General features: G+C 40.4%; 1 protein-coding gene across 2 annotated transcripts in view; it reads right to left on the reverse strand.

Annotated features, from left to right (window-relative positions):
• ift172 (intraflagellar transport 172) overlaps positions 1–11,140 on the reverse strand; it is a 36,271-nt gene that overhangs the window by 16,632 nt on the left and 8,499 nt on the right. For both annotated transcript variants that reach the window (XM_020618203.1, XM_020618204.1), the window contains exons 16-25: positions 8,604–8,771; positions 7,616–7,752; positions 6,229–6,336; positions 5,286–5,370; positions 4,663–4,755; positions 3,952–4,029; positions 2,961–3,209; positions 2,150–2,228; positions 1,843–1,963; positions 1,126–1,270 (exon numbers count right to left, since the gene is read on the reverse strand). In XM_020618203.1, coding sequence (XP_020473859.1) covers positions 1,126–1,270; positions 1,843–1,963; positions 2,150–2,228; positions 2,961–3,209; positions 3,952–4,029; positions 4,663–4,755; positions 5,286–5,370; positions 6,229–6,336; positions 7,616–7,752; positions 8,604–8,771 — 1,263 coding nt within the window. The remainder of the gene's footprint in view (positions 1–1,125; positions 1,271–1,842; positions 1,964–2,149; positions 2,229–2,960; positions 3,210–3,951; positions 4,030–4,662; positions 4,756–5,285; positions 5,371–6,228; positions 6,337–7,615; positions 7,753–8,603; positions 8,772–11,140) is intronic.

The raw sequence follows: 11,140 nt of genomic DNA on the forward strand, positions 1-11,140 counted from the left end.
CCTTCTCCCTTTTCTTTGCATCTTTACCAGATTTCTCTCTTTCTCTTCTACTTTTCAACAGTTCTGTATTGGTATCTGATATTCAGGTGACTACTGTTACAACCATCCGACTTGTCATCATTGCCAAAATACCCCCGAGCAAACAGCCCACGCTGCACCACAGAGACTGCACTAAAGTTGTCCTGAGCTCTGACTTTCTGGTTAAAGTGTGTACAGGACATGGTGTGTATATGTGTGTGTGTGATGGGTGACTGTATATATCCCTGAGAGATGTGCAGAAATTGGTTGCCAGTGGCAAAACATCACTGCCTACTTTGTCCCTCTGGCTGTCTCCATCTCCCCATCCTGTGTGCTATTCAGAAAGCACAGCCAACTGCCTGTGCTAACCTCACCACAAAGCCAAATGTTCCAGCATTCAGGCCGCTATATATGCCATATGTATTGTATATACCATAAGTCAAAGTGAATAGCAGAGCTATATATGCCATATGTATTGTATATACAGTACCATAAGTCAAAGTGAATAGCAGAAAGCCGATTAAAAAAAGTCCAAATTAGGTTAACAAGCTTGCCATTTATGGGCATATTTATCACCAGTCTCTCAGTGACAGTGAACTGAACGGTAGTTCAGTGGTTGTCAGCAATAAAAACTACACACTGAGCACAAAGACACCAAAAAGCTGTGAGAGTCTGCAGAGTGACTATGCAGAGCAACACCTTTCAAAATAAAGGAGTGGTAAAATATGCCACTTAGTGCATCTTTACCCAATGATGTTTCTGTTTGCACACACTCAAACAAAAATGTGACAAGTCAGAAAATTAGAAAACAATTATAATTTCTCACGCAACACATAAATCAGCTGATTTGTTAAACTAGCACAGATGTAAGACCAGAAACATCTGGTACCTCAGGCCGACTGAGAACATGCCGATTCTGATTTTGTTTCAACTTCAACACATCACAGCACAAGCACACCTGCTATCTTGGGAGCAGAAAAACATACTTTTCTGGAAATATGTTTTTACAAATTGGTGTTTGCTGTGCTTAAAGTTTGTAGGTCAACTGTTTAACATTTCTTCTCCTTTTCCTGTGCTTCCGTCCCCACCTTGCTCCTTCTCTCTCACCTCATAGTCCTGCGTGGAGGCGTAGTACTGAGCTATCTTCACAAAGTACTTCCCTGCTGATGAATCCTCTTGTAACTCAAGGATGTGGACAGCTTTCTTCCACTGGCGAGCAGCGATGGCTGCCTCAATGGCTTTAAGGGAGCAGCTAAGAGGAGGACAATATAAAGTATACACACTTAGCTATGCTTGTTTGGGAGTGCTCTGTGTGTGTATATAAACTGTCATGAAATAAATGTTATTTATGAAGTGTAGGCTATGTTTTGTTTTACCCAGTGTAGGTGACAATTAGACAAAATGGAAAGACAACAATATTGGTTAAGGTTATAGCTGATTTGATTCAGACTGCAGCACAGATTCAAACTTTACTGGCAGCAGAAATGATCGGCAGAAGTAGCTTTTTTAATACCTTTGTTTCTGTGGACAGTTTTAGCACCTCACATTCAGTTTCAGAGGATTGTGCAACTCAAACAAAAACAAACATTGTGCAAAAAAAACAAAAATCTGGGCACTGATTACCTGTCTCTATTTGGCATTTTTGGCCATTAATAAAGCCATAATTACAGCTATCTTTTTTCTCTCTCTCTCTATCGCGCTCCTGGTGATGGTTTAAAGAATTGTTGGCCATCTCTGTTGGACTGTTTGTTATGTGTCATCTCCATCTGTCCATATCTTCGTCTTTTCACTCCTCTCCCTCCATCCCTCCTCTAAACTACCCACCCTGCTTCAATGAAGTGGTTGATGGCGGCGTCCATCTGCTTCTGCTGGACAAGGTAATCTCCCCAGGCCTCCTCCAGTTTCACCACCTCGGCAGGGAAGGCAAGCCGAGCCAGCTCCACCGCTACAGGAAACAGGAAGGAGAAATCTTATCCCCAGACACACTGGGCTCTAACACACATATGCATCAGGCTGCTTCGTCTGTGTACCTGAGATTAGAACCTTGGATCCTTTAAAAATCCCTCCCAAAAATCACACAAAACAGAAGTTGTGAAACAGCTGCATACATGTCACATAAATACTGAGTTACCTTTCCTAAAGGCAGCTCCTTTACGGTAGCACTCCAGAGCTTTCTGGTTATTTCTGATCTTCTCGTACAGATCTCCTGCCTGGGCAGATGAGACAGATAAATAGGGCTGTTCACTGATATGGTGGAAAGCCCTCCTAGCCAATACTCCAAGGCAGTGGTGCCTGCAGAAACTATTTAGTGGGGGGGATTCCTCTCCTCATTCTGGCACTTTCATCCTCTCTTTCAGCAGTATGCCTGTCATTACAATGAGCTTTAGTGGCTGGAAAGGTTTTCTTATACAGTGGTTTAAATACTAAATTGTTCTCTATGCTGTTTCCAACAAAATGCAGGGGAGAATACATGAAGTACAGTATCTTGAATGTCACCACAATTTAAAATCACAATTTTCCAGCATCCATATCAACCTTCAAACACCTACACTGATGAAACCCTACAGCATCAAGATACCACAACAGATTTTGCTCTGAGGTTTCATTCTCTCTTTCCAAGCCTCATTCTCACCTGTTGCATAAACACAGATGGCTATAAAAAAGAACTGTTCTCAGACAAATAGCTACAGAAAAAGACAGAGAAATAAGAGACAGATGGAGGGAGTGTAAAACTGAAAAAACTAAGAAAACTGTTCTTTTTCTATTGATACCTCTTCTCTCCTGGCATTTGTTTGGAGAGAGGAGGAAGATGAGGCAAGGAGGGAAGACAGAGGTAAAGACACAGAAACAGAGGAGCAGAAAGAAAATGGTTCACCAGTACAAGTCATAGAAATCTTCTCATTAAAGATAAAGACAAGCTGAATACAGAGGAGTCCACTCACCCTCTCATAAAACTCTCCCTTCATGAGACTGGTGGCGATGCGACTGACAGTGTCACTATTGTTGGTGATCTCCAGCTGGCTGATGGCCAGGCGGGCAGCTTTAGCAGGGAGCCCGGCCTTCAGGTAGAGATTGATGGCGCCCTGGAAGTCTCCCTCCCTCTCCCTCACCTCACCAGCCTTCTCATCCTGACTCGTCTCTGTCAGCCACTGGTAATATTTCCCGCGCAAGCTGTCCAGCTCTGGGTGGCCCTAATATTGAGTTGGGGTGGGAGTGGGGTTGGTTTATGTTTAACATACTGTAGATTCAAACAGTTAGTCAATTAATCAATAAGCTGGCATTAGCACCCTCAGCTGTTAGGATTTGCTGCTTTACTCGGCCTCATTTTATTAACTGAACACCTGTAGGTTTTGGTCAAAGTCAAAAGAATAATGACGATGAGCTCTTGAGCTCTGGGGAAACATGGCAGTTTAATACATTTTTGGTATTTGATAAAATAAACAAATAATTGTTTGGTCAGAAAGTAACCAACAGATGAATCCATAATAAAAATAAGCAATAGGTTGATTTCTATTGAAATCAATTACAGTTAAATGTTTTTATTTCACTAATCTTGTGTTGCTGCCATGCATGATTTCACAATGAGGTTTCAATGGGACATGAACACAGTTACATCAGTAAATTCTTTTCATTGTCTAAAGCAGAAACTGACAAACGATTAATTCCTTCTTTAATCAGACTTAATCGGATCCTTAGAGCGACCTGTTGGAATGAAAAGTACACACATCCAAGACCCCCATAAACCTCACCCTCAACAGAAAGGAACTGAAAGTGTGGCACAAAGACCTGGTTCATTTTGAGTCTAGACCCAGGGTTTTTGAAAAACTATCAATTCTGCACTAATGCCACATATTTTAGGGAACTGCTCAGAATGTCTCACAACAGAGAGGGTTGCAGGATGCAACAACAAGGACCACACCAGTTTAATATTACCTTGGCCTCAGCCACAGCAATGCAGTCGTCCCACATGTAGAGCTCCTGGTACATCTCTATGGCTTCATCAGTGGCATTCTGCAGAAAAGCAGAAGATAAGACATACATCTGGCTTTGACAATATATAACAACAATATAAAGCTGAAATCAAGAGTTTGAATGCTATAGGTATTTAAGGTGGCACACAGATAGTATCAATGCTTTGTGTTTAACCTGCCTGATCTGACACATCAAGTCGAGCCTAAACACTCACAGGTGAATCATCTAAACAAAAGCAAATATCTGCTTCATGCATTCTGGGATAAAGAAATATCTTAAGATCCTGTTGGGTACCAACAACAATATACAGATAAAAACATGGAGGATAATTGTATATTAATTTCAAATAAAGCCAAAATTATGTATATTTAATAACACATAAGATATTTTGGTTTTATTTAAGATTAATTTATGCTATATATGAATTTATATATGTAATAATACATATACAGTCATGACTTTTGAAACTGACTGTCAGGAAATCTGTCTTGTAAAATATAACTTGCAGATTTTTGGGATCATTGGGTTTGTTGTAACATCTGAACTAAAATGCTTCAATATTTAATTCCACATGTTAAAATTTGAAAAGGCTGCTTTTAAATGCCACAGTGTGACAAAAAACCCTTTACTCAGCTCATTTAAGCACGTATATGTACTCAACCTTTGACCAACCTGCTCCATGTAGTGCATCTCAGCCAGTTTAAAGTCTTTATCCAGCATGGTCACACGGGCTCGGACTTGGTAGAACGATGTCCCATCTCCTCCCTGGTCAGATGGGACATGCAGATTAAGCACACACACAGCACTGAGCACTCGTTTTGTACTGCACAGAGACAAACTGTACTGTACAGGAAAAATATAAAACTTTTAGGACATCTCAAGAACTGCAATAGTGCACTTTAGTGACAGGTTGTACAAAAGGTGTCACAGTCAGAGCTGAGGCTTTTATTCAGAGATGAAAACAAATAAACAATTTCTTTCTGTAAACTGTAAGGCAATCACTGAAACCAAAATAAATTTCATTAATATTTATTCCACTGGAGAGTTTTGGCCTTCTGTGCTGTGCTGTAAACGCTGGCCTTTCATTTCCACCAGGAGAAGCATAAACCTTTAAAGCAAATACTGAATTATTCAGGCTTGGCAGTGAAAATGGCAAATTTTAAAGCTATTGAGTTTCAATGCAGAATACTGGTAATTAGCCATTTAATCAGAAAATATTAGTGCCACCCTGAAAACTCTTTATCTGTTGTGTATATGGTCAGTGTGGAGATGTTCTCTGCTGATGTGAAACCCACCATTTCCTCTGAAACTTTGTCGGCAATCTGGTTGGTCTGGTGGAGAAAACGCACAGTTGAGACATCACCCAGTGCAGCAAAACACCTAAAAAAGAAAAGAGTAGGAAAACCAGAGAGAGCAAGTAAACAAGAGAGACTGACAGAGTGAATGAGAGAGAAAAAACTAACTGGACAGAAACACACCGAGTGCAGTGAAGGTGCAAGGTAATGCTGGCCAATCTAAGCTCTGAAAAACTGTTCACTTAATGAGCTGAAATAAATTGGAGCTTTTGCCTAATTAGCCTTTAGATACGCTACAGTCTGAGGGGTTGAGAAATGAAAAGGCACATCTTAGCATTTGGCCATTTTATTACCAACCCTCTCTGAACAGTTGCATCAGATTAATGCACAAGTCATGAAAGAAAAAAGTTAAAGAAAAAAAAAACAAAGCTGTCTGACTTTCTCGCTTCCCTCCCTCATTACCATTACCCACTCCAGACAAAACCGCTTCTTTTCCCCATTTCATGATTTATGCAAATCAAGCTGAAGCCTAACGAACGGCATATACATTATTAATGGGGGAGAATTCAAATTCGAAAACTTTTTTAAAACAGACAGAAATAAAGATGGAAACAGGGAGAGAGAGAAAAACGTGCATGGTACTTGAAATTTAGAAAAAATGTCTTTGATGATAAATGAACTAAGAGGAAGTGTCGAGCAGGGACACAGCCATCTGCTATATGTGTGTGTGACTGTGCACTCATGTGTATATGCGTCCAATAGAGTGCTTTTTCATTCCAGGTGACAAAGGTGCCCTCGTTGCCTCCTTTCTCTCCAGCCCCAAAGATAAGACTGTTACAATAAAGGCTGATACAGAATGTAATTAGTTCAGAGGCGCAAACATGAGTTTGAAAGGGCTTTTTGTGTGTGTGCGCGCGCGCGCGCGTGCATGTGTCTTGCTGACCTTTCTGCAATGTGCAGCTGGCGTGCCTCTAAAGCCAGCTTACTGAGCGTCTTCCACATGGCTTCAGTCTCTGGTGACATCTCCAGAGTCTCGAGGAATGCTGTGGCTCTGTAAATACAAACACACACACACACACACACACACACACACACACACACAGATCTAAGCACAGAGGTAGAGCTGAGTCAGTTGGCAAGGCAGGCCGTAAAGTAAAATATGACAGAAGAGATAATTTCATCGGTATTTCATGTTGCAGGTGTAGTGTGACAAGAGATATGAGAGCAGTTGTTCCCTGACCACAAATATAAAAACAGCAACAGCAGTGCAGTGCACTGATTACACAGGCCTGGATTCAAGCTACTATGTCAGCACATATCCACTCTGCTTCAGTGCCTTTGGGCAAAACACACAGCCTAAGTTAATCAGAAGTCAGTGGCAGGATGGACATGGTGTCCTGGAAGCCACAGTGGAGTGTTTCTCTGGTGCTGACACTCTCTTTTACACATTTGTGTGTTCATGTTCTGAAAAGACATCCTACAGGTAGGAAGGGGATGACAGGTCATCGCAGAGGCAGTTCAGAAAAGGAAACAGAGCGGACTGTAGAAGGAACACAGTGAAGGACTCCTCAACTTGACAAAAAAATCTACTTAAGACTGGAGACACTGCTAGGAGAGTAAATCCTCCCCAATGTGCCACCTGTGACATAGGGACCATGGTTCCCTTCTTTTTCCAATAAAATTAGGAAAAGACAACATAAATCAAAGAGAATGCACAAGCTGATAATAATTAGATAATATCAATTGTGCTGCAGCACAATACAGCATCAGGACAATCACTTTTAGTTTATAATGTCACCTGAAAGCACAAAATCAGATATCACTGCCTGCAGGCAATCGACTTTGTAAATTAAATTTTTGACATTTCAATATCTTCTAAGGATTTATTTCACAAATCTGACTTCAACGCTTTGTAGACTTTTCATGGCATGCAGAAATCCTGTCTTACAGAAAGACAAGCACAAGTAACCAAAATGATCTGACTTTGTGTGACAGAGTTCAGAGCTGGAGTGAAGAGCTCAGCTGCTGCTCCTCCAAAATGAGTGAGGTCAGTTACAACAATGTGGGCATCTGATGAGCAGGCTCCACCGCACACTGAAGGGATGGACAGATTCTATCTCCCAGCTGGACTGGGAGTGCTGAGGAGGAAGCTGCTGGATAAAAGGACATCTGGCCTGTTCTGCTCACCCTGCTGTCAATGACTCAGATCCAGAAAAGCAGCAAGTACACGAAGGAATGGACAGTTGTGCAAACTCCATCACATTCTTCACACCAGTTGTTAATGACAGCGATGGGTCACAGGAGTTTTCGGTTTATGGGTGTGAACGTACCTGTCGTAGTCTCCGTCTTCAATAGCAGTACCAAACTCAACGAGGCCTTCATCCAGTGTGTATGTCACTGTGTTGACCCCTTCTGTCACAATCACGTCCGTCCTTCCATCAGCTCTTCCTAGATCCACAATGTCTCCCTGACAAAAAGAGGTGAAACCGATTCAAACCCGAATTACAGAGACAGATGTTACAGTGGTGGAGTTTAAGGGCATTTACTCAGACAGTGTATTTAAAATAATTCAGTTTAGTTCCTACTACCACTTAGCAATCAGTACATCAGTACTAATGATCAATTAATAGAATTTGTTTTGATACTTTAAGTGCTTACATACCTACTTAAGTAAAATTTTAAATGCAGGACATTTACTTGTAACGGAGTACTGGAGTGCCACCAGACGCAAAACAAAATCACAGCAAAAATCTAAATACTTATGGAGAATCAAAGAATTACTGGTTATACTACAATTGATTGATTGATCTCACATGGCCAGGTCATAGCCTGGCCATGTGAGACTACAATCAATTATTTATTAGCTATCTGTTATTTGTCTGAAAATAGAATGTCTGGCACAATTATGATAACTGCACTTTGTAAAAATTAAAAAAAAACAAACTGTCCAGCTGCACTCATTTAGAAGCTGCCTGCATTTTTATTATTAATGGGAACAGCAGTGAATGTTCCACAAGCAAGTTTCAAAAACCTGTGCCTGCTCAGGGCAACTAACTGCTCCAGGACAGCAGCACAAATGAAAAAACTTGCTCAGTCAGCTTTATGATAACCAGAGACAAAAAAATCTGGAGTAAAGTAAAAGTAAAACATGGTGTGGTTATACAAATGGCAAGTCAGAAGAATGTTTTTTTCAGAAACTGTTCATTACAAACTAGGGGTGTGGAGTGGAAAACAATGAAAAAAATTGAAAGGATGGATGACCTGATGAATTGTAAAGTCCTATACTCCTTCGGTAATGTAAGCAGGACAAAGTCTCACCTTGATTGGGAACATGGTGATGCTCTCTGGGCTGTCGATACTGTACCAGACGCAGAGGTTTCCCCTGTTTTGGGCAACCACCACATCACTGCCGGGGACCCACTGGACATAGGAGCAGAAACTCAGCAGCGTGGTCTTTACATCGTTCTGTATGTCGTACAGGTAGAGCTGAGGAGGAAGGAGGAGGACAACGACACAGCAATCCTTTATTTTCATCCTCATCGATGGTCTGAACTTATGAAAGGCATTCTACATAGTGTTAAAGGAATAGTTCGACATTTTAGAAAATTCATTTTCTTGCAGAGTTAGATAAAAAGACCAGTACCAGAACATGAATCTGGTGTCAGGAGACAGTTAGCCTAGCTTAGCATAAGGACTGGAAACGACTAGCCCGGCTCTGTCTGCTGGTAACAAAGTCCATTTATTGTTTCCCTTTCCAGTCTCAGGGTTTTTGCAGAGTTCATCAAGTTCAATTTATGACTTTTTAATACTGTACAGAATGCAGTTTAACATTTCTTTCACAAGCAAACTGGTCAAAGTAAAAAGTATGATAGAAAACCAGTGATTAACCAATAAAAAAATGATTAATTAACTTTTTAACACTTACTCATTAAGAGACGATATGCTCTTGGTTACTGTGACCAGGGTTTGCTATAGGTCTGATGGTGAGACTAAACAAAAATGTACAGCCCACTGTCAAAAACAAATAAAACACACTTTTATTAATAAGTGTATAATGTTTCCCTGACAGCCCCACAGTCACATAGAGCAACGCAGCGCCCACAGCGGTCGAGCTAAATGTAACACTTTTTAATACCCTTAAAAACTTGGCTTGAACAAATGACTACTCCTGATGAGCTGGGATCGTGGAGCGTCTATACAGTGGCTCCTGCAGTGCTTAGCAGGTATGTGTGTGTATGAGAGACCGCCTGCTGTTGTAATCAGCTAACTGAATATCTCCCCACCCCCACCACCATTTTTAATAATGCTGCATCTATAGTTTCACCCTGGAGCTCAACTGGCCAACTTCAAATGCTTAAATCAAATCTTAAGAGCCTCTTCCACCTTTTAGTCAGTGTGTGAGTCATTTCTCGGTGAAATGTTAAAGGTAGAATGTGCAGTGAATATGAGCTGTAAACTCCAGTAATTCAAAATGTGAAACAATCTAACCCATTTTTGGATGGTCAGGTATAAAAATTTGCATTTTTATCCACTTAAAAGATCTACAGCATTATCCACATCCACTCTTCGTTCAACATCAGTGCTGAATTAAGGTACTTAAAAGGTACTAAAGGTTTTGAATATACCAAAGGACATGCAGAAAAGGACACTATTCACATGAACATTCTGAATAGTTCAAAGCAAGGATTTTTATTTTTATAAAAAGTAATTAAATCATTTTTTGAGTCTAACTACCATGAAACTTTTCTATTCCTTATCTTTTAGAAGTCACTGGCACACATACATAAATATTTCACAGTCTGTCCCACTGGTTCTTTCTGTATATACTAAAAAAATTCTACATTTGTGCCTGAAAAACTCTCATTTGAAATTTAAAAAAATCTTTAAACATTAACAACATTAGACACCACTGATTCCCAGTTACCAGAGTTCTCCATGTCTTTGCCCTAAGGCTCAAACATCAAACTGTTTCATCACCTCGAGAAAACATCTGACAGCAGCTCCCTGCCGCTCTCCACCTGCTCACATGGCCTCTGTGAATATCAGTATGTATAACTGACATTTATAACATTTATACCTTTTCTGTGCAAGTCTTTTTCCTTACCACGAGGGTTGGAAAAGGAAGAGTAGCAAAAAAAATGACTAAATCACTATGATTTGTTGTAATTACTGTGTTGTGTGATCAAACTTACAGTAAAATCCCTGATAATGATGCTGTATTGGGAATTTGTAGGATTTAGCTGTTGTACAATTTGCTCCTGCAACCAAAAAGAGAGGAAAGTGGGAAGAATCTACAAAGCAACGCTGACGAAAACATCTATCAAACGCGAATGAAAACCTGAAGAAGATGCTTGATTAAAAGATCAGAGGACTACATGCACAAACCAAGGTAATGCAGAAGAGCCTGGATATTTAAAAGAAGTGTCAAGCTTCTTTATTACCACTACCCCTTTTAGGGATCGCAAAATAAATCTGAAGGACTGGGAGGCAATTAACAAGATAAAAATGCCGGAAAAAACATTAAGGCAGCAAAAAAAAAATTATATATGTTTTTCAGATGTTCCTCTAGTTTTTGCTCTTGCTTTACTGGGTGATTTTATGCCTCTGAAAATCGGTGAAATAAAACACAGAAACTGCTTGATTGTAAGCTGGTAATCACTGCTGTAAAGCATATCCATAAAAACCCTTTCATGGTTAATTTATGGCAAGGGCATCCTCATTTATTCCGATTCCCCATCAGAAAGCCACAAGGCATGTTCTGTGTGATGGACAGGGCTATAACTTCACACGTGCCCCAACCAAGATGGATATTTTCTGCTTTACTTACTGCTTTGCTAATCATCACCTTGTCGACC

Source organism: Monopterus albus, unplaced genomic scaffold (genome assembly GCF_001952655.1).
Source record: "Monopterus albus unplaced genomic scaffold, M_albus_1.0 scaffold202.1, whole genome shotgun sequence".
Taxonomy (NCBI): Eukaryota; Metazoa; Chordata; class Actinopteri; order Synbranchiformes; family Synbranchidae; genus Monopterus; species Monopterus albus.